This window comes from Drosophila hydei, unplaced genomic scaffold (assembly GCF_003285905.1).
Source record: "Drosophila hydei strain 15085-1641.00,03,60 unplaced genomic scaffold, DhydRS2 tig00008128-arrow-arrow-pilon, whole genome shotgun sequence".
In the NCBI taxonomy this organism is placed as follows: Eukaryota; Metazoa; Arthropoda; class Insecta; order Diptera; family Drosophilidae; genus Drosophila; species Drosophila hydei.
Genome location: NW_022045838.1, coordinates 1,036,338 through 1,060,968, shown reverse-complemented (window position 1 = coordinate 1,060,968; position 24,631 = coordinate 1,036,338). Strand labels below are relative to the sequence as shown.

Sequence of the window (24,631 nt, the reverse complement as noted above, 5' to 3'; positions counted from 1 at the left end):
ATATTCATATAAATCTTTTGAAAAATCTTATTCGATTCACTTCTGAGCAGAAATTTATGGCAAATTAGAATAAAAATTTTATTTTTATTGAAATGTTAGTCAACTAGCATAACTAGGCATACATGTCTATTATATATGAGTAAAAGTTTATGCTATCTGCATACAAGGTAAGCAACTCTTCTACTCGCCTTTTCCCATGAAGCTCTAATAGCAAATGAATAACTATTTTTTACAACAACTCACTTGCCATTATCTATTACGAACAAGTTGTTCTCGTTAATGAGTATTTATACTATATAAATTATTTTATAATTACAAGGCAGATATCTAAGTAGCAGCTGCTGCTGCTCGGAAGGCTTCTCTCAATGTCAATCTAGCTTGAAGCTTGTCTACCCTATAAATTATCTAGAGCTGCTCTCGATTGGGTCTTCTTTTGTTTTCGGCATATGTGTGTCGCTTAATGTTGAAATTTAAATGGCTAACTCGCAGGTTGTAGGCACTTCCGGCACTTGACACGACGAGAAAATGTGCTGGGAAAAAGTGTGAACTTTTGCTGGCTTTTTCGGGTGCCGCCGTCAAGCGGTTTGACCCCAAAAAAGTCAAGTGCGCTGCTGCCGCTGCTCAACGCTGCTTCCGCTGCATTGAAGCGTGGCCAGCATCCAACACCCACCCAATGGCTGGCAACGGCACACGCTCAACGGAATGAAGAAACCCTGCTCAAAATTCAAATCCAACTCAATTGAGAGCTGTGGCACGCGCCGGCGCACTCAATTGGCCCGGTTCGGGCTTGACGATTCCACTCAAAATGGGGGACGTTGGGCGAAACCCGTTCCACGCGTGCTCAGCTAGTGCGAGGGGCGTGGCCGTTTGAGCGGCCGCCATGGCAACCAATCAAGAGGCAAGCGAAAACCAAAAACCAGTTGAGCGAGTTTTTGCAACCGGCGGTGGTGGTGGTGCTTCAGTGTGTGCGTGTGAGTGAGTGTCTCTCTGTGTGTGTGTTTGCTTTATGCTGCTACCACTCTCGAAACCGGGTCGTCGTCGTCGTCACATCCATGCTGTGCCATGGCTTATGTGGCTAGAGCGCCGGCAGTTTATGCACTGGCCTCGCAGCTGTAACAACGTGTCGCTCGTGAGCCGTCGCAGCCGCTGGTCGTTGTCCGTTAACAGCAACAGCAGCTACCACAGCAACAACCACAACAGCAGCAGCAACAACAATAACAACTCGTCTGAGAGCCGGAGTTACATTACAATATCGCAAGTCCAAATTGGCGTCTGTTATCGCGCCACGCGTTCGCGCCGTCTGATAAGCAGCCCGCTGCTACTTTTTAGCGTCGGCAAAAAAAAACCTAAACAAAAAATTTATTAATTTCAATTTGAAATACAATTTGAAAAGTAAAAGGAAAACAAATATCTGAAACCAGTGAACAATTTTTCAAAATTTCAAATGTGTTAATCAATCGCAAGAAAAAAAGTGTTAGAAATTATTGCAAAATTCTCAAACCCATTATCACATACACACACAGAGGCACACACACTCGCATTTATTGTCTCGCTATCACTTATGCAATCAATTCGCATGCATCTGGTGTCAATTGCCGGACGCTTGACCAACTGATCAAGTCGTCGAAAACATTTCGATCTACATAGATCGTCCAAAGAATACTAAAAAACAACAACAAAAAGCTGGCTAAATAACAATTTTTTGTGCAAAAGACTTGGATTAAAAATCGCCAAAATTGTGGAGGCAATTAAAATGAAGGTAAGCTATAAGTCGAAGGGAAAACTAAGGGAACTTCAGTTATTTTAAGTGCATTCATATATCAAGGAAACTTTTAATATGAAGAATGTGTTATATAACAGACATATTTAGGAGCTTTTCGAGTGCTAAAAGTATTATTACTGTAACTATCTGAAGAGATTTATAACATATAACATTGTCTTTGATATGTATCGTTAATATTTTAAGCATATATTTATATAGGTAATACAATGATTTCTTTGTGGTCTACTTAGTTTAATAGCTCAGAATACAGCTCTCATTAAAGCTCTATAGCTGTTGATCCTATTTGATCTTATGCAACTTTAGTGATTAGTATAATATATTCCTTTTCATATTGACTAAGTATCAATAGAAGCGTTTTCTGTTGATATGTTATGATATGATATGAGTTAGGAGGTTTTTTATATGCAACTTAGCTCTGTTTTATGTTCCAAGGATTGATCATTTGTAGCTATTGTAACTATTCTGTATGTAGCTATTCTGGGTGCCAGAACTATTTATCATATTTAAAATATTAAAAATGCATTTTAAAAATTGTAAAAAATACAGCTGAGCTAAATGGCCTAGGTTTATATAGATTAAACTTCTTTAAATAATAAATTCGTTGAGTTTTCTTAAATATTTTTAGATTAAATTTAAATTGAAATTGATCGAAAGCTGAGAGCTGCAAAATGTTAAAATTTTTCAGAATCTACTTTCAACAAAATTGTTTATTTATCTCATAGGATTTAGAATTTTTACTGAATTTATGCCAGAAAATCATAAGCATTCGTTTGCGATAATTAAATTTATATATATATGATATATATACTATATACATATATATATGATATATATACTATATACATTCAAACATTTAGCAGCTGCTGCACTTTCTGCTATGTCTGAGCCGCTTATACAGCTCATCGTCCCATGCAGCAGCAACAGTTGCTCAGAAACTTAAGCTGAATTGATCTAATCTAAATATTCGGTAAGCTCAATAGACAGATAAAACTGATGTATACAGTAAAAATATTGAAAATATGTTCCAAATGTATTGCTCCCCAGTCCAAGTGTTAGCTAGACATAGGCATTATCGAAGAGTCTTAAACACTTAAGCCCACAAAGTGATTTCTCAACTATTTTTTAATTTTCAATCATATTGTTTAGAAAAAGACACCCACGCATTGCCAGATATATAGAGATCTTGGCTTATAGCTGTTTTAATTGATGCACATGTAAAAACCTTTCGATTGACCTAGAAAACGTGCTGAATAGATATTGAACTAAAAACCCGCTGGGACGCAACAGGCGGCGTTAGTTGTGTATGGAAATAGCAAGAGGCCAGGCAGGGTCTGGGGGAGGTGGCTGTTGGATCTAAAAACAATGCCCATGGTGTCTATTCAAAGCCATCAACTGTCTGGACAAACCGTACTAATAACTTTTCGAAAACGATGAGTTTTCAAAACAGACAGACGACAGCCAGAGCCACAGCCACAGCCGCAGCCGCAGCCGCAGCCGCAGCCACAGCATCGAGCGACGAGCCCCGCGAGTCGGTGAATATTAAAAGCACACAAATCGCGCCATGGGGTGCAACATGCTCGCCGATATGGCAAACGGATTTTTGTATATCAGATTGACGACCATGTCCCAAGCCCACACACTCGAATTATGTGGCTCTAAAAAGGAGATGGGGCAGGGGGGCAGCCGTTGTTGCAGTTGGGGTCTCTGTATCATAGGCGCGTTTATCATTAGTTAACGTTTTTAATTTCTAAATCTTTTGTGGCCCAGGCTCATGACGTCGCTCAAATTCAAATCTGTTCATTCAAAACATGGCCAACAAAGTATTTTCATTTGTATACTTGATTTTTTTTGGGACTGCGAAGCGTTTAATCGATTTCGAAGCCAAAGATTTGCCGTAACTCAGGCTTATAAAAATTGTGTTCAAAAATGCCCATTGAAAGTGAGCTAAAAGAGGGTGTGCAGGTTGTGGGCAAAGCAGGCTACGTCTATGTAATTGTAAATATGATTATGTAGTTGAGTTTATTAGATCTAATCATGCTCTGTTTGGATGTACATATCTCGAGAACTACTAAAGTTGGAGATTACACATTTTAGATACATATTCTAGCGTGTCATAGATAGAGCTAGTAATATATCTTTTTTGAATAACTACGCTGAGTACTAGTATAAATGATATATATGGATTTATCCTAGGTGGAACTCAGAAACTATTAAGGCTGGAGTCTTGTGATTAGATATACATATGCTCTTATGTCCTACAAAAAGTTAGACTATATATACATATATATACATACTCACATTTCTGAAATATGTCTTAATATTACTATACCTCATGTAGTTCCCAGTAGCAAGTATAGCTAGATGCTTAAAATTTCATAAATTTAGTCTTGTATATTTCAAATTATTAGCGCATCTTAAGATATCTGCTCCCATTTTTAAAATATCCTTAAATACCATTTATTAAAATTAGTTTTTTAGCATATCTCGAAGACTTGAAAAGTTAGAGATATCAAATTTAATATATAGTTGACTTAAGTTTATACACAGCTTAGGAATATATCACTTTTCAAATATATACATACACAAAGAAGTTAGCTCCTATGATTGTATGCTCAGTACATGGTATTTCCCAGTCAGTCACATCATCGGCTGCTTTTTCTTAACAACCACCCGCTGTGTGCTTTGTGTGAACTCTGACGCAAGTGCTGAGCCACCCACAGGATTCAATGGAATATAATGTTTCCGAAATTGTAAATATTGTACCAGAGACAGCCATGAGTTGGCAGATCGAGCAAGCATGATTTATGCTTACAATTTTTAACATTTTCTATATATATGTTCGGTTTGGTTTTCGGATTTTGCATGGCTTTGTCCATAAACATAATTTTCATTACCATAGCAAATTAGACAAGGTGCTGACGCTTATTGGACCGCCGCATAAAAGGCTAAAATGTGTTATAAATTTTAAATAAAAATTTCAAAATTCGACATTTTTGTGGGCAGGCTTCGACGGCTTAGCCAATAATTGAACTAGGCCCACGTAAATAGGCAAAACCAAAGCTTGAAACCAAATCGAAAGCAGATGAGCGCATGAGCCTAAATAAATGCTTGGCTTTGCTTTAGTATAGATCGCGTGGCCTTTAATAACTGTCAATATGCACAGCGGGAGATCTTAGAGAAAAAGCCGCAGCAGCAACAGCAGCGCTTACAACGCGGCTTCAAATCAAATGTCAACAGTTCTAAGCCGCAACTGGACAACAATAGATCCGGGCTTAAGACCCTTTTCTGACTTGACATCATCGATCTCGACCCGCCCCAGTTGTGTAGCTAGCCCCCTCTATCTCTCTGCCCCCGCCCCCTCTCTGTCTCTTTCTCTATACATATGACGCCACAAAGCGCAGCTTATGAATATTCAATAAAAAAAGTTGTTCTTTTTCTTTTTCCTATTATTTTTTGTTGCTGTCGAGCTGTAGAAAAGGCATAAATACTGAAGCGCTTAAATGTCGAATGTGTGCAAAGCAACTATAAAATATACATATTTCAATAAATGATTTTTCATTAATAATTCACGAGGAAATTATAAAAAAAATTTAGAAATACAAAAAAAAAACTCAAAAGCTAAAAAGTTGTTAACGCCTCTAAAAATATAAAAGAATTGAGAAACAAATAAAAAAAAACACAAAAACAACTTCAGCATGTTTTCTCTAATTGAGAACTATGCTATAAGTTATAATTAGCTTGGCATCTGAACGATCTTGACTTGGGCTTTACGCTTAGCAATTTGTCTTCAATATGTTTCAAAGCGTCACTTAGGGCGAATTCTATACAATTTAATATGAGCAATGGAAATTGCGGGCTTTACCATGAGTCAGCTTGGGAGGCATAAAAACTGTTAGAGAAATATTAAATGTTAGAGCAGATAAATAGATATATAGATGTAGATATATATGTTGGGTTACAGGTTAGATATATATTAGAGAGAAATTGTTAATATATATAAATATGTTTATATAGATTTATTAAATCTAAAATATTCTAGAAAAATAATACATAAAATCATGTCAAATGTGGTTTATATAATATAGTGTAATATGCATTTTAGGCAATATATATCAGAGATAAACAGAAAGACTAGTGAACTATGCAGCTTGGTAGTGGCATGCAGCTTGAAAAGCATTTGGAGAGAGTTTTTATTATTATTTGTATTTACAATTAATAATTTATATTGTATTTTGTCAATTAAGTTCATTGAGTTGCCCAACTGCTGTAGTTTTTAATGCTACCAAAGAATGTCAAGTAGCTGGGTCAATTGCCTGCTATGGGCCTCTACTCTTTAACTGGGTTTATCAGATTCATTTGTTAGTTCTGACTTTCCAAACTTGCCTAAATTTTGTACATAGAAGCTGAGTTAATCAAGTCTAGCTAAACAGCGAAGCTGTCAGAAGGTCTGCAGTTACAGCTTCAGCTTCTACATAAGATCTCACTCTAAAGTAAACTGAACAGCTGCAGCTACATATCTTTATGAGGCCTGTCTCATATCAATGTGTCATATTTTATAGTATAAATTATAATATAAATCATAGTTAAAAATATTTGATATGGCAAAAAAATGTTTGTATAAGATTTATATGCTATTATAAACGAATATATCATATTTGAAGAATATTCATGGAAAAGCACAAAAGAAGGCGCTAAAATATGAATATGAAAAAGTCAATGGGTTTTGGTACTGAAGAAGAGCTCTAAAGCACCAATAGATTAATGAGTGTGATAAGTGCATGGAATAGAATATAAAATCGAATAAAGATAGTTAATAGAGCCACAAGCAAAACAAGCGCAACTTAATTTCTATTCATAGTAAATATTATATATTTAAAATTCTGTAAAATCTAATCTACCTCAACTAAATCTTTAACATCTCTCAGAATCGACTTACGCATTATGCGCTTATTACAACATCTACTCAAGACACAAAAGGTGCAAAACTGTAAGCCGAACTCAAGCTGAAAGACCCGCACAAGGTGTAATTCAAGCAGCATTTTGGCAACGCGTGCCGCTTAAGGCCGCTTAAGGCTGCTGCGAATGACAATTTTAGTGAGCTGGCCAGCTGGCGGTGGCTGGGTCAAGCGGCTGGCACTGCCCACTGGTAATTGGATTTTGGCTAGCAACTGAGGGCATCCAGTGTCTAATTGAAAACTGCGGCGTGGCGTGACAATGCTGACAAAAAGTCGGCAACAATGGCCAAATGCCGCATGCATCTTGACTTGAGCCAATTGCCCCGATCAGGCACAAAAGACAAACAAATATCACACCTTTGTTGCACAGCTCAAAAGACAAAGAAGCTGAACAGCAAGAAAACAAACTCGAGATCTACGCTTCGTGGTCAGTTTTTGGTATCCTGTGCTCGACGTTGCGCATGCGCGCCTAGCAATTTGTATAGCTCTGTCCCGCTCCCTCTCCCTCTCCCTCTCTCTGCCTCTGGTATTTTTGGCAGGTAAATGTGAAAATTCTGAAAATGAAAATCAAATGCAGACGCCACAGCCGGCTGAAAAGATGACACAAAAGAAGGGAGAAGTGAAGAAGCATCGAAGTGCTCTGTGCGGGCATTGTTCTGTCGAGTGCATCCGCAAAATAGTCCTTAAAGGACGCTTAGTTGGCTTACAAATGATGCGTCTGTCCTGAAAAGGGGCTCGACGTCCAACGGCGGCAAATAAAATTGTAAAATGCCACAAATCATTGCAACTTCTATCTACCCATTGTCGCCTGTCAATGGCACTCGAGACACAGATTCCGCCCCTAAAAATTCGGTTAGCCCCCGAACCCTGTTCCCGTCTCTCTGCCCTTGCCCCTGCCCCTGCCCCTGCCCTTGCTGTTGCTGCTGCTGCTGTAACTCCTCTATTCGATTTTATTTTACATTTGCCACAAACTTTCATCGTTTGGCAAAATAAATGTTTGCCTCCAGACGATTTTCCCATTAGTTTTTCATAGCCAATCTGTGACTCTCTCTCCCTCTTCTATCTCTGTGTATTGGAAAATATTGCTATTTAATTGCCTAACAATTGGCCAAAAAAAAGCAGCTAGCAGCTTATCTGGCCTAGTCCATCTAAGCACAGTAGCTCGTTTGAGAAATTGAACTGATTTTCATTTGGCTTTTTATCGAATGCCGCCTGCAAAATAAAAAAGTGGTTTTTGGGCAGCTTCTAGATAAATTAAATATACAGAGCAGCAGCATAAATTCAGCTTCGATAGCGAGCTTGATTTATTGTTTAAACATAAACATCGTCGATCCAAAGAAACAACAAAATTTGCATTCAAAATAGAAGACGCGATTTTTGTGTGCCGAACAACAACGACAACAACAGCAACAACAAAGGCGATAAAAACAGTCGAAAGCAAATATTAAAATATTATTATTAATTTATGCAAAATGCAGATTTAGCTAATTAATTGTAGTCGCTGCTCAATAAAAAACCGAAAAACGAAATAAAAAAAATATATTCAACTTTACACAATGCGCTGCTGGCGTCGCAGCCAGCGTCGTCTTATTGATGTTTGACGAAAAGACAAAAGGGCATTCAGATGCTGTGTCGTCTGCTCGTCTCAACTTGTATGTATGATGAATGCCTAAAATATTCGGCAAAAATCAACAAAAAATTTGTATATGTGCAAAAAACCGGAATTTTTTAATAAGCCGAAGCGAATTTACACTTTGTTTTCATACAATGCCCAAGCCATCTGTGAGCTGGCTAGCTGTCTGGCTAATATGACAACAAATGCAGTTTTAATCAGCGTATTAATGGCAATTAAAAATATTTTAGGATGAGTGTGGGTGTGCTAGAGATATTGATGGAGAAGCTGTGCATATAAATAATGCTTGAGTGTAAGATGAGCTGGGCTTAGTCCTGGAAGTCATATGTTAGGCCATGTGGCTGTGCTGAGGGTTCTATGAGTAACATCAATCAATCAAATATTTTTCTCACATATCAATTCTGGGCTCGCCTGAAACATGACCTGAAAATATTGAAAGTCTTAAGGCAGGACCATCCCAGCAATGCTCGATGTAGAAGTTCCATTAGTTCTCAGGCACACTTTTGTTTTTGATTTTAAAAATATAGAATATAATTTTCATGTATACAACTTATTCAATATAAGAGTTCTATTCATAGCTGTAAGCTCGAATACAAGGGAAACTTTAGCCTACAGATGTTTAACTAAAGAAACTAAAGTAAAACTCTTAAAGAGTTAATTTATTGTGTTTGTGATTAGGTAGAGAAAATGAAGAAGAAATGTCTAATCTAAGTTATCTAAAATTAAGTCAAGTAAAAAAATTATTTATGGATTTAATTTCGGTTTTATGGACTTATCTTAATTTTTACTTTATTTTTCTTGTCTTGATAACTTCATATTTTACATTTGCTGAGATGCATTTCATTTAGATACATAGTATATGATATACTTTACCTGCTCTAGAGACCAGCCATGCTACCCTTCGCTTACAGGGTATAGCTAGTCAGATAGATCGCACAAAAAATACGCGTGTCGCAGCTCTGTGAGACTTGCGGGCGATTTGTTAGCGAATGTGCTGGCTGACAGATCGGCAAGAGATGAGACTTGTACCGGTAAAAGCGTGCTAGCCCTCTCACTCTCTCCCACTCGCTCTCTCTCTTGTTTGCACAACTGCCGTTTGGCAGAAAATAATTAATGAGAGGCAATAAAAAATGGCACTTGCAGCTGAGTATTTTATTTAAGTGGGGGCAAAAGAAAGAGAAAGAGGCAGAGGAGAAAGGTAGTAAGGTTTAGATAAAGATAGCTTTATAGTTATTAAGCATTTGCAATTTGAATAATAAAGCGCGATTATCATGCAAGTTTGTAAAAGGCCAATATGAACTAAGGGAAACAATTTAATGTTCATATTAAGCTGAAATTTATGCATTTCTTAATCGAAATGAAAATTGAATTTATGGCAAAAAAAATATGATTTTTTTACCTATGCAAATTGCTTATTTAGAATTGGTTTCAAATGTTGCTTAACGATTTATAAGCTCATTTTTTTATCTCGCCTTTTTTTGTTTGCTCAAACTTCAAAGGCAGCTGCTCAAAACAAGTTCTCGAATCGATTCTTAGCCAAAAAAAAAAAAAAATCACATACCAAATGTAGGGCTACCTCTTTCGACAACAACAGCAGCAGCAAATGTGAGACATATAGACATGGTCAAATCGAATACCAATTTACGTAGCTGCCACTGAGCGGAGGGAGAGGGGGCGTGGCATACGGAATGTCGTCGAACGCTTTGAAATTTAATATGAAAACGTTGTCTATGCAAATGAATATTGCCACCTGTTTATGTTTATGGCCAATGGAAATGGCTAGCAGCGGCAGCGGCAGCGGCAGCAGCGGTTCAAACGGTATTAGCTGCAGCTGATCCAACGATCTATCAAGTGGCTCGAAGAACAGCATCTCTTCGACTGCGGCTGCTGTGGATTATCAGCTTGGCGGTGGGAAAAACGTGAGAACGCTTGTGTATGCAAATCACTTTCAAGTGGTTCTTTGGTGCTGCTGCTGCTGCTGCTGCTTCTTCTTCTTTCGTTTCGTAGTCCAATAAAATATACGAAAACTAAAACGAAGAAAGTATTAAAATGAAATTTATTTGGTATGAGGCCAGCCACAGTTATAATAAAACGCGTCTGGGAGCGCACACAAAGCCCAATGTTTGCCAACAACAACAACTGCTTATAGCTTGGCTGTAAAACACCAAGCCAAGTCAACGGTCTTTGGGTTATACGCCCTGTTTGTGCCTGATCGTTGAGAAGATCGGCATATGGATGCTGTCTCTCCGTCTCTTTGTCCATCTGTCTGTCCGCCTGTCTTTGGGCCTGGAATCGAATTGAGTTGAGTTGAGTTGAGTTGAGTTTTGTGTTTTGTAGTGTAATAAAGTGCGACATTTTAAGTCGTCGGCTGATCGGGGTAATAACTTGTCAACACACCGTCCCCAACAATATAACCATTAAAGATTGTTGCTGAGACGAGACTTTGTCATCGCGTTAGTCCCAAAACAATTTCAATATACTGCACATATATAAACATATATTTATGTATGTATATATATAAACAATTTTGTTGGCTTTTTTTTGGCATTTTAATTAAATTTTTTATTTATTGCTGCCCAAGGCATATGAATAATACTTGTTAAGAAAAGCGGGGCCGAGAGAGTTGTCTTAAATGTTTGGCTAATGAAAATGCAATTGGCTGGCTTTTGGCAAGGGGTGGTTAAGTTAGTAGCTATTTAGCCGCTAAGTTTTGCACTGCGGACGCAAACGGGCAGCTGACAGAGCTAAAGAAAAGAGTATTTGGCCATAAAAACGTTGGCAGCTCGCTGGGCCTATTGGCCGTAAAATATTTTACGATGTTACGCCAACAAAAGCGTTGTCCAGCTAAACCGCCATGTGCGTGCCAACTTTTACACTTGCCGCTACCCGCTGCACGCTCTCTCGGTCTCGCTCTCGCTCTCGCACTCGACGCCTCTCCCTCTGCCTTGCTAGCTCACCTTTTGGCATGGATTGCCGTCATAATATTTGCCTAGGCCAAAAGCGCGCTTGTCTGTGGCCCAGCCGCCAATGCCCCCACCTGCCGGCCGCCTGGCCGTGCAGATTCATTCCAACCGGCAACTGTAAAACTGTATCTATGTGTGCGTGTGTGCGTGTGATGTGTGAATATGTTGTGAAAATTGAATGGCATATGCACATTTTGTCGCCAGTGATAAAATTTAATAACGCTGATAAATTTAGCAAAAACATGTTGGGCCATTGACATAAAGCGGTAATTAAGTTTGCTGACTCGCAGCAGGACTCAACGTCAGCATCGATGTTGATCTGGACGTGAATGCGATGTAGCAGGGTGTTGCTCATGGCTGCAGTACAGTGAAGATGCGCTAAGATGAAAGTGCATAGGCTAGCGGCATTTCAATGAATGTTAAATGCAAATCAAAATGAAAATTCTATAAGAAACTCTTGTTAATTGCGCTTAGAGTAGAAGTTTCGTTTGAGTTTCAGCTTGGAACTGGTTCCGTTCCGATAGTACACAAACTACTCTTACTTTCGCTCAATCCTACCTAATACCTAACTTTATATGTTTGTTTCTTCTATCTATTGACATTTTATCTATGCTAATAATATTCCTGCTGATTCCGACTGTAGTTAGTCCCGTGTTCATTTGAGCTTGGAACTAGTTCGGTTAGCTATTTGCTTGTAGTTCTTTAGTTCACTTATTTTTAATAACTCTCAATCAAGCCAACTCAATGTATCTCTTTCTATAGCATTTCTATCTTTACTATCAAAATTCTTACTGATTCCGACTAGAGCTAGTTCTGTGTTCATTTCATCTTGGAGCTGGTTCACTGACTAATTTACTTGCACTCTTGATAGTACATAACGTACTCATTTACTCTCATACTCTCATTCAAGTTAGGCTTCTCTATCTCCTTTCTTATCCCTTTCTTCTGTTAATTTATATAGACTTCAGTCTTTGTTAGGCTAATTTTGGCAGCATTCTCCAGAGCGTAGTCCCTAGTTAAAAACTAGTTCTTAAGACCATTCATCTATTATGCTTTAGCTAAACAAGGCCACATCTAAATCTATAAACCGTGTCACACTTGCCTCAATTCTATCTTTTTTATGCTTGCTAAGTCAATTGCTTAATCCATTTGTATTGCGCTTCGCCTTTAGTCAGCCTTTACTGTATTCCCATAGAAAAGCTTTCGCTTTAGGCTGTTGCTGCCGATGCTGATGCTGTTCTCTCTGTGCTTTTGTCTGTTGTGTTATAGCGGCCATTAATTTGATTGGATCAATGGATGCGACAACAGCTATAGCTGCAGCTCTGCATTCAACAGCTATATTTTTATATATACATATATGCAGTCACACACAATGGACACGCACACACTCACACACACACACACACACGTACACGCACAGTCGTAGCGTGAAATATTTGTAAACATTTAACCAATTTATGGATGCCTGAGAGACTACGAGCATTGTATACTAAATGTATCTGTATCTGTAGGTTGGCAACTCGTGGGCGAGCCCTGCCCCCACACCCGGCTGTCCGCCCCCTGCTCATCCAGCTTCATTCATTTTCATTCATAAAGAGCAGTCATTAAATAACAATCAGCTACGTTGCCGATCTTAACGCCAAACAAACGCCGACGTGTAAATTGCCATCATATTTTAAATATCATATTATATATATATATATCTCGTATATACATATGTATGGTATATATTTCTTAAACGAAATCCCACGCAGAGTAAAAAAAGTTAGCTCTAATTAAAAGCTGTCTCATTTTTATTTCGAAAGTTTGTTCATAAATACAATAAATATATTTATATATATATTTATATAAATATGTTTATAAAAAAATGATAAAAAGAAAAATATTTATTTGATTGAGGCTCGTTTTATGGCTTTTATAAAACTGAGCAAACTCTTTTTTTTGAGCTAAATTTTTGTTTTCATAAAGTTTTAATTGTTAGCTGGCGCTTGTCTATTTCTATACTCGCTCAAGTGGTGTCAAGAGTATATTGGCTTTGCGCAATGAGCGCCTAGCGCTCCGTATGAAGGCGAATCATGTATCAATTGAAATTTTGAGCATATCTGGCATAATAGAAATTCTTCTATTTGAGCTGCTAGAAAATTGAAATTTAATTGATATACATCTACAAACGATCTAAGATCCAAAAAACTTATATATAATAGGTATATCTACGTCTATTTGTGGCGTGGTAAATGCGTTAAGATCCCTTCCAGCTCACGCTTAAGTCTAGAAACTATAAAATGATTAACCAAAAAAAATTGATTAACCAAAAATTATATATATATGCCTTTTGAGTGCGTGGCAAATCGTAAACACCTATATCTCTTAATGTTTTTGCCGCTACATCTCTCAAATTTAACACTTAAATTACTGCCAATTTCTTCAAGAAATTTACCAATAAAGTTGCAACAGTTTTTGCATTGTGAACAAGCATTGTGCAGTCGCTAGCACTCGGCTGCCACAATTTATATTATTATTATTATTATTATTGTTATTACTATTGCTATTATGGCTGTTGATGTCAATTTTTAAAGCACCTTAACATAGAGAGCCAAAGGCCTTAAGCAAACAGCGACAAGTGGACCACAGATGCGAGATATGTTATATAGATATATATACGTGTGTGTATGTGTATCTATGTATATGTATATATATATTATTTAGTGTTTGTTGTTTGCGGCTTTGTCATGTTGCCTGCAACATTCTCACGCTGTTTACATTTGTTGATTTTCATTATTTTGGCTTGGCGAGCATTTGTCCCTCGACAAGATGACAAGTCACCCAACATAAAAAGTGTCTCAGTCTACAGCCAAGGGCTTTTGTCAACTGGGATATATACACATATATAGTTATATGTTTATTGTGTGTTTGCTCGATCGATTGATGATCGCTCAATTTGCGCAATGACGTGAAAATTGTGAGTGAATCGTTTTTTGGGTAATCGATCTTCGAGGCGTGCAGCAGCCACAGCAGCAGCAGCAGCAGCAGCAGATGATATAGTTTCTTTCTATTGTGTCAGCCTTGAGTCTTGTGGCTACTGTTCACTAGCTCAGTTTATATTCAAATGAATATATATATGTATATATAGAGATGTCTATGGCTATATTAGTTTCTATTGCTTTTTATGGCCCACTCTCACACTTCTCTGAGTTCGCTCTCAAGTGTGATCGCATTTTATTGCATACTCTTGAGCGTCGCAATGTGAGTTCGTTTTCAGTTCTCAGTTTTATAGTTCTATACGCTGGCCTTTTGTATCGCACTTTATGTGCCACGTTATTTATGACATTTGAGCAAAAGTTGCAAGGTGCAAGTTTTGTGCCTGGAATTTTTATGGCTGCGTAGACAGCGATCTAAAGCCATTCCCCTTATATAATACGCCACATATTTACTAAAATACTAAAAGAGAGAAAGAGAGAGAGAGTGTGTATGTGTGAGTGAGTGAGGGAGAGAAAAGACAATGGCTGGCTGGCAGAAATGTGAGAAATACATGTTTACAAACTGCTCCGCCTTATCTAGTTCTCCATAATCAAGAAGTCAGAAAACCGCATTGGATTCCGTTTTTGAGTACCTTCAACTGCTCTTTCAGCTACTTTTTCCTTTGTTCTTTATCGGGCGTATAAATCTCTCTCGTATGCTATAAAATTTGTTAATAATATCTTTTGTTTATTCATATTACCATCATTATGTGCAGATCATTTCTTTCGTATTTTATCTGACATTTTAGCATTTTTATCCAACTTAATTCTGTCCATATGATAATGAATTGCCTTTTATAGTAGCTGAAATCATGAAAAATCTTCATAATGACTTGTAGTTGTCATCAATTCAGAACTTAATTCAAAGAAAACTGGCAAGGTTTGAGCATGTAGAATATATTTACCATAAATATGGTCCATAAGTTGAATTGGTTGAAGTCGGTAGTCTTTGGGGCACTGACGAGTGCGAGGGAGGGCAGGCGTCGATGTCTGCCTCTTTAAATATTGATTAGTATATTATTTACTAATAATTATAATAATAAAAAATATCAATGAGATTGTTAACTTATTGCCTAAGGTATTTAGGTAAGTGCAAGATAGGCTTAGTCGAAGGCTAATGAAAGTGATAATAATAATCAGAATGACAATGACAAAGACAATGACAATGACAATGACAATGACAATGACAATGACAATGACAATGACAATGACAATGACAATGACAATGACAATGACAATGACAATGATAATGACAATGACAATGACAATGACAATGACACTGACAATGACAATGACAATGACAATGACAATGACAATGACAATGACAATGACAATGACAATGACAATGACAATGACAATGACAATGACAATGACAATGACAATGACAATGACAATGACAATGACAATGACAATGACAATGACAATGACAATGACAATGACAATGACAATGACAATGACAATGACAATGACAATGACAATGACAATGACAATGACAATGACAATGACAATGACAATGACAATGACAATGACAATGACAATGACAATGACAATGACAATGACAATGACAATGACAATGACAATGACAATGACAATGACAATGACAATGACAATGACAATGACAATGACAATGACAATGACAATGACAATGACAATGACAATGACAATGACAATGACAATGACAATGACAATGACAATGACAATGACAATGACAATGACAATGACAATGACAATGACAATGACAATGACAATGACAATGACAATGATAATTATATTAATAATTATATTAATAATTATATTAATAATTAAAATAATAATGATATTGATTAATGATATAATTACAAAGTAATGATAATCTAAAATCTCATCTCATTCTTATATCAATAACAATTCCAATACTAACAGTAATCCCATTAACAATTATGTTAATAATAACTCAGAAAAGTCTGCTTCCTCATCTGCCATTATTATAGCGCTACACAAGCTCTTGCTCTGATAAAGATCCAAATTGAAATGGGGCACATTAAAGTTGATGTCCTTTCGTGCTTGGTCTGGCCCAACTGGGCTTATTGAAATTCAAAGCTGTGCCAGATTTATGCAACTCAAAGCGAAAACCTCAACGTTCATGAGTTACAATTACAGGCAAATGACATTCTAGCCAAATGCCACTTCAGGCACAGCTCTGACAATGGACATATTTTGCCGAAGTGGGCATAGACATGACAACAATAACAACGGCAACAGCAACAGCAACAGCGAGACATATGAATGCATATATGAACTCAATGTCTGGCCTTGCCTGTGCCTGTGTGTGTGTGTGCGTGTGTGTGTGTGTTATAACGGGCGTCGGGAAAACAAATTGGCAAAAACACCCCGAGTCGAGCAGCTTCTGGGTTTTTGGTTGCCTGCGCGCTCGCTCGAGCAATGTGAAAAGTTAAACGAAAGTGACAGGCAGGCAGGCGGGCAGGCAGGAGGGCTGCCGGAGCACGGGTAGGAGGGGGCATGCAGGCAGTCAACGCGCAGGCTCGCTCGCTGGGGAGGGCGCGATTAAACGTGTCACACGAGGCGACGCGGTTGAAAAGTTAAATGGCAGCAGCGGCCAGCAAAAATGAGCAGCAGCCACCATGTTAGCATGTAGTTATAGCTACACACACACACGCACGCACACACATAGCTACAGATACGTATCTATGAGATACACGCGCGCACAGGCGCAGCTACATGTTGCTCCTGCTTGCTGCCTTTGATGGTGGCCATATTGCATTTGACTGCTATTTATTTCCTATATCAAAGGCAAATTTCCCAGGCAAACAAAAAAAAAACAAACTACCCAAATGACTAACCCTCAAAAACATATTTATATATATAAATATATAAGTGTATATATATAAATAGTTGGCAGCTTGTAGCTACAAATTGTCATGAATATATTTGCTTTGCTGTTCTTGTTGTTGCTGTTGCTTCGAGCTGCTGTTTTTCTTTAACTGCGTCACATTTGTTTAGTTTGAGCATCTATCTATATAGCATAGTTTATTGTTTTTTATTAATTGGCCTAGGCGCTGCTTGCGAGAGTCGCCAGCTTTGATCTTGCGCCGCCTTCCTGCGGCCTAGTCACGGCCAACTTTTTGTTTGACTATATTACTATAGGCAGACATATATATATATATATATATATATATATACCTATATATATTTACTTTTGTATGTGCATATGTCTCGCGCTATTTGTATTTATTTTGTATATTTTGTCAATGGCAACGTTTTTTTTCGTGTCGGCATTCGCTTTTAACTGAAAATTTGTCAGCCAAAGTTAATAACAAGCTGCCAGCTACTGCTGCTGTTGCAAAAAAAAAAACAATTGTTTTGCTACAACAACAACAAAAACAAGAGCAGCAGCCACAGCAATTAATTTGTAAAAACGGTAAATTTATTTTCTCTGCTGCTTTGATTAATGGAAAAACAATTTTGAACTGTCCGTTGCCGTTTTCTTCTTCTTCTGCTGCTGCTGCCTATTTATTTTTTCCGTTGACAATTTTTTGTTGTTGTTAATGAATTTGAAAATATGCAAAACGCTAGCCATTAATTAAGTGCCTAAAGCCAGGCGCTCTGCATTCGCTGCTGTATACAAAAAATTTGTTCAAATGAGAGAAATTGAAACGTTTTAAAGTAGACAAAAGTTTGGCTTAAATAAGAATTAATCGACATTTAATTGGAATTGAAGTCTTGAACTTTGTCGGTAGCCGAAACCATTAAACAATTTAATCAAGCATTGTAGTAATAAGGCATTGGAGTTTTGAGAAGCTGAAATCGTTTTGGTAATGATTCAATTTGTAGAAGGTCAAATGGAGATGAAGCTGTAGCTGGAAGAGGAAGCGGATTTTAGAGAGAGAACTTTTATTTAGGAAAATGATGTTACTAAGTAAATTGTAGGAAAGTGCAAACTGACTGAATAGATAGTTGTAATATATATACATATAAAATTGATCTACTTTATATTTTTGTATTGAAGTTGAAAGTTTCAAAGCCAAAGCCAAAGTTGAATGCCCAGTTCAATGCAAATGTTTGTTTTAAGATCTTTAAGAAGTCAATGAATATAATACAATATATGACATTTTGTAAGCTTTTTTGAAATTTAAGCATATATAAAAGACTCACAGTATGTCAAGACTTAGTTATATTTTCGTAAATTCTAAAGAAGTCCAAAGAGAATCATGGGAAAAATCAAACCGAAATAATTATATTTTCGTAATATGTGAATAATTTATATGAAATTAATTTTAAATATAAATAATATATATTATATATGTATTTAAATTATGAAACACTGAACGACTAACTCGAAATATATTTTTATAAATTATATTTACAACTTTAGTCTTAGGCCAAAGGCAGCTTCAAGTTTCATTTTGGCCAATAATTAGCTGAAATTAAATCAAAAAGTTCAAGCTGTTGAATTAAGACTTGTTATTGATATATTATGAGAACACAGAAAATACATTTAAAATAAAAAAAAAACATATATATATAGAGAGAGAGACAGCGAAAGACAGAGAGAGACATAAAATGTTGGCTTGGAACAGTTTGAAAAACGGCGTAAAATGCAGTCAAAAAGTGGAAATGAATATGCATAAGATACACACAGCTGATGGCCCATAAATTAGTCAAATATTGTTTGGGTTTTTGGCCAGGTTTTTGTTACTGCTGAATATGTGACACAAACTGTGATCGTGACTGCGATTTGCGACGCAGCTACATTGAAATGGTAACAATTAACATAAGGTTTTTTGAAATTTATGTTTCGATCTGAACTGAAGCAAAAACAAAAGCAAAACAAAACGAAACAAAAGAAACTCGTCTGCTAATCCATAGACATTTCCTAGTGTCATTGTTGTTGGAATTTTAATACACATTCATAAGTTAAATGTTGCAGCGAATGATATAAAACAGAAGCCGACGGCGCATTCGATAGATTTATTGAGCGATTTGAGCTGAAAGCATAACAAAAGATGCCAAACGGGCGCTACGATTAGAGTTGAGATCGGCGTAGCACAGAAAACTGTGAACTGTGAACCGGTTCGGCATTTGAAGTTTCAGATCAAACGAGCAAATAAATTTCGCTCTTTTGTTGCGGCGGTTGTGGAGCAATTTACATTCAAAGCCAGAAGTTAGCCCGGGTGCACTGATCTTTAAATGATCTTTTTCAATATCAATCAGCTTATTACGTATATAGAAACTTATCTAAATTGTATTGTATACTTATCGAATTGAACATTTGATCTAAATCGGTTTTCATCTTCTTTTCGTTCGCAGACTGAGCTGCGTTCCTGCGCAGCGTGCGGCGAACCAATCTCGGATCGATTTTTTCTCGAGGTTGGCGGCTGCTCGTGGCACGCCCATTGCCTCAGATGTTGCATGTGCATGTGCCCGCTGGATCGCCAACAGTCGTGCTTCATCAGGGAACGCCAGGTCTACTGCAAGGCCGACTACAGCAAGTGAGTATAAAGACAACCTCGATCAGTTATCAAATAAGCAATGGGAACTTAGCTTAAGCACACATATATATATATATATATATATATATATATATATATTTATATATGGTATATACTAAATCAGTTACAGCCTTAGACTATATATATATATCTTGGCCTGGTTTCAATTTGTTAGAAACTTTCTCGATATATCTCTTCATCGATGCGATCATTGTTTGATTTTCCTCCAACTCCTCTGTGTGTGTGTGCACAAGTGTTTTCCACATATTTTCCCACACATGATAAGCGAGTGGAACATAAAGTCTAAGGTTAATTGTAACAATTCGACAACGTTGCGACTTAATCCCTAAGATAAACAGCCAAGTCGAAAGATGCGGCCAAAACGCGACGACAGCGCCTTGCAGAGAGAGAGAGAGAGAGAGTGAGAGAGCGAGACAGAGTTTAAATGCAAGTTGCAAGCAAAGTATCTTACAGATACACACACACACGCACACACACTTGCAGATACAGACACACACACACACACACGTCGCCTGGTCTGTTGCTGTCCACACAGGCGGAAAACGGTGTCGACGGCGAACGAAATGAAAATAAACAAACAAACGCGCCGTGAGATGCTGTAAAAATATTTATTTTTCAAGTTAAGAATTTTAAGTGTGCATTGGGCGCTGTGGGCCGCCAAGGGGCCGGGCGAGGTGGCAACTGAAGATGGAGACATCAGCGTCCATGGGGCCATGCGGTCCAGTCATCTTGGCACAATGTTGTGCTTGTAAAAATAAGCTTAAAAGCTAACAATAAGCTGGCCAAAGTTGCCAACTCATTTGGAAAAACGCACAGGCGCAAGAGAGTCGCAGCAACTTCCGCTTGGAAAAACGTGCAGCGAGCAGTCAAAGAAAATCGAATCTATAGAGTGCTTGCCCCATGCTTATGGACAAACAATAAGCGTTAATTTGAGAAACGCCAGAGAAACGCGTCAAATCTATTGCAGATTTGAGAAACAAAAAACTTTTGGCTTATGTTAAATCGCTTCGAAAACGCTCGTGAGTCGCTGGTGAAACGCGTGCAAAACGCTTGACCTCAGCTACTTTATTTATAGATACATAGAGTAAAGTTAGTTTGGCAGCTTTTAGTAGCTGACAGAAAACGCAATAAAAACGCGCACAAGTCGCTAGCAAAACGCGCGATAGCAGAACTTGAAGATAAGCTAAATAAATTGATTAATAGATAATTTTAAGGATACAAAGCTTATAAATTCATATGTGAGCTATATTAGCAGCTATGGCAAAAACGCGCAGAAAACGCTAGTAAAACGCGTGGCATCAAATCAGGCATAAAATGTAGGCTAAATGTATGCCTAAGTCAAGCAATTCAAGGATACTTATTTATATCAACCAATCAACATGTATATTAATCAAAAACACCTCTAGAAAAAACGCACAAAAAACGCGCGTAAAACGCTAGGCGACATCTTCAGAGTAACTGGAATAAATCACATTTTGTTGTCATAAACGCGCGCAAGTCGCGTCTAAAACGCCTGCAGTAGAGTAATTACAGCGCCGCAGTGCACACATATTAATAATATATATCTCAATCAATATAAAAACCACTTGCCATATCAATCATTAACCACAATTTCCGTTCTATTTGCTTTGCAGAAATTTCGGCGCCAAGTGCTCGAAATGCTGTCGCGGCATCTCCGCCTCCGACTGGGTGCGACGGGCGCGCGATTTGGTATTCCATTTGGCGTGCTTTGCCTGCGATCAATGCGGACGGCAATTGTCCACCGGGGAACAGTTTGCGCTCATGGATGACCGCGTGCTCTGCAAGGCTCATTATCTGGAAACGGTCGAGGGTGGCACCACATCAAGTGACGGTAAGCGGAACCAAAAAATCAGAATGTCATAAAAGCAAAAACACCAAAACGAAGAAAACAAAGAAAAATAAGTAAATATGTTGCAACATGTTGCATGGTTCGGTTGCCAGCGAATCGGTATGGCAATTTGGAACGCTTGGCGGCCACTAAGCGCCAGGTAGTCGCCAGCTCCTTGATGAAATCGTGTCATAACTGAGGCATAAAGAGTCAAAGCCGCGACGCGCCAGACGACGTGATCGGCTTCAGAATGTTGTTTGTGCGCGTTGCTCGACGCGTTGTTGTTGCTGACCACCAAGAAGCTGTTGGCCATAAAGGCAAGCAGGCAGGCAGGCAGGCGGCCAGCCACATGGCTATAAACTATAAACACTTTTGACATTTTCAATTTGGTCTACTGTCAAAATGCTTTTAGACACAGACTTAGGCACGTACTCGCCAGATCCATATACATATGTATATGTATATATATATATCTATAGAGTGTTTATAGTCGCATTGCTAACTGAAATTCCACTTGATCTCTTTGTATAGATGGCTGTGATGGTGATGGTTATCACAAGAGTAAAACGAAACGCGTGCGCACCACCTTTACCGAGGAGCAGTTGCAAGTGCTGCAGGCCAACTTTCAGATTGACAGTAATCCGGATGGCCAGGATTTGGAGCGCATCGCCTCCGTAACTGGTCTGAGCAAGCGAGTGACGCAAGTTTGGTTTCAGAATTCGCGTGCGCGTCAAAAAAAACACATACATGCTGGTAAGAATAAAAGTAAGTAGTGGATTAGTGCAGCATGCAACCGCCCTCCCCGCCACCCCCGACACCCACACCAGCCACAACACCACACTTAACATTAAGTAGCTTTATTAACTAGTACTACTTACTAACTTACTATATCTATAGAAATATCATCAATGACGCGATGCTAACTTATGAATTTGACAAACGATTTTTGATTGCAGTACGCGAACCGGAAGGAAGCTCATTTGCGCGTCATATTAACCTGCAGTTAACGTATTCATTTCAGAATAACGCACAGAATCCCATGCACATGAATGGCAGCAAAGGGGCTCTGTACCCAGCGCATGGTAAGACCCAATACTCAAGCGAAACTCTGCTTAAATCAAGTCTAACTCTTGCTCTTTCCATCTCTCTCTCTCTCTCCCTGCTATCTCTGTCGTCCTTCAGAATCCTCCATGGATGAACTGTCGCAAGATTCGAGCGTTCACTGTATGCCCAGCGAGGTGTGACTGCAGCAGTCCTCGCCAGCACGTGCTCATCGCTAGCGATCAACGCTTTGGCTTTAGCTGGTTGTGGGCTGCACTCGAGCAACGAGAAATCTAAAAAGAAAACGTCCTTTCCTAGTCAAAATTTTATGTATAGCGTTGCGACGCTCATATGAAATGAAAAACAAAAAATACAAAAAAGAAGAAGAAGAAGAAGAAAACTTGCAACACGGAAAACTCGCTGAAGACACCTAATCGGAGTTGATCAATCTGTTTCGATGCTTTGAGCATTGTTTGCCCAGTCGTCATTATCCACATACATCTCAGAATACAACACATACATTCCTGCATAGCCTATAAAATGAAGAATGAGGAGAAGAAGAAGATGAAGATGAAGAAGAGAAGAAAAAAAACAAACAACCTAAGCTTAGTTTAGTTAATTTAATTTAAATGAAATTTAAATTTAATTTAGTTTAATGCCTAATTGTTAAGTGTTTTGCCCCGCTGCCCACACACACTATATCTATCTGTCCCTCTCTCTCTCTCACTCTCTATCTCTGTCCATCTAACGTTTAGTTGTTAGAGCATAGAAACGCAGCTGCTTGCCAAGGCTTTTGTAATATATTTAAACACTCTACTCTATATGTATATGTATATGCCTATCATGAGAAATGTTGTTATTGTTTATTTTCTTGTTTTTTAAATGTATAAACAAATGTATACCTATATATATATAAATATATATATAACTGTAACTGGCCAGGCATTTTGTACATAGTTCTATAATAGCCGAAATTGATAAGCAACGCAAATTGATTAATTGAAACTAAACTATTTAGTTAACACGAATTACAAAACAATTATACAATTAATGATGAATCGAAATCAATTAAAATGCAAAACAGAAAACCCTTTTTAAAAACAAATCGATTACTGTGTGATCTATTTATCGGTGGAAAGTGCAAGTCGAGTGATAAGCCCTATGACATAGCAGAAAATCAGCGCAAAGCAAGTGTTGCCCTGAAGAGACAGGCTTAAGAAGTAATGCTGCCTTCACAACTTTTGTCTATCGATATCGATAACGATAACTAGTAGTATACTAAAAAACTAGCCAAGAAAAAGTGAAAGCTTGCAATAGAATATTTGTTGCTAAGAAGGGTTTTTTAATATAAGCTAAAAAACAGATCATATAACTAGCTCTACTTTATCGATTAACTGATCGATTTTTGCAGCAAGTAGCAGAGCAGCAAGAAAATGGCAAACACGAATCAAAGATCTTCATGAGTTTAGGGAAGTGCCAAATTAGCTTTCTTATGATTAGCTTCTTAATCACTTTTGAATACATGACAAATCGATTAATCGATAGCTAGAGTTTGATCTCATCTTAGCTTTAAAGTAATGAGTACTCTTATATATTGCTAGAAATGAGCTATCGACTGCAATTAGTTAGAAACAACGCAGAGTTAACCACTCATTGGGCAGATCAAATATTTGCTATAGCTGATCAAGACTGTAACTGTAAGGCAGCTGTAAGCTTTTAAGGCAAGTGTTCGGAGCAGCTTGAGCGTGGCGCAATTGAACGCTAATGCGACACTTGCTAATGCCAACTGATCTTTGGCAACACTCGAAATCGATTTCCGGTGCACACGAACACAGATCGAGACAGATCAGAAGATCGATGCTGCAGCTGAAGCAGACAGT

The 24,631-nt window shown here is 37.9% G+C and overlaps 1 protein-coding gene across 1 annotated transcript; it reads left to right on the top strand.

Annotated features, from left to right (window-relative positions):
* The first annotated feature begins 1,526 nt into the window (after positions 1 to 1,526).
* Positions 1,527 to 23,346, top strand: LOC111601573 (LIM/homeobox protein Awh). The gene is made up of 6 exons (XM_023318225.2): positions 1,527 to 1,759; positions 19,659 to 19,840; positions 21,496 to 21,713; positions 22,242 to 22,463; positions 22,667 to 22,792; positions 22,893 to 23,346. Exons 1-6 carry the CDS (start codon positions 1,754 to 1,756, stop codon positions 22,952 to 22,954), a joined length of 816 nt encoding a protein of 271 aa, XP_023173993.1. The 5' UTR covers positions 1,527 to 1,753; the 3' UTR covers positions 22,955 to 23,346.
* The last annotated feature ends 1,285 nt before the right edge of the window (positions 23,347 to 24,631 follow it).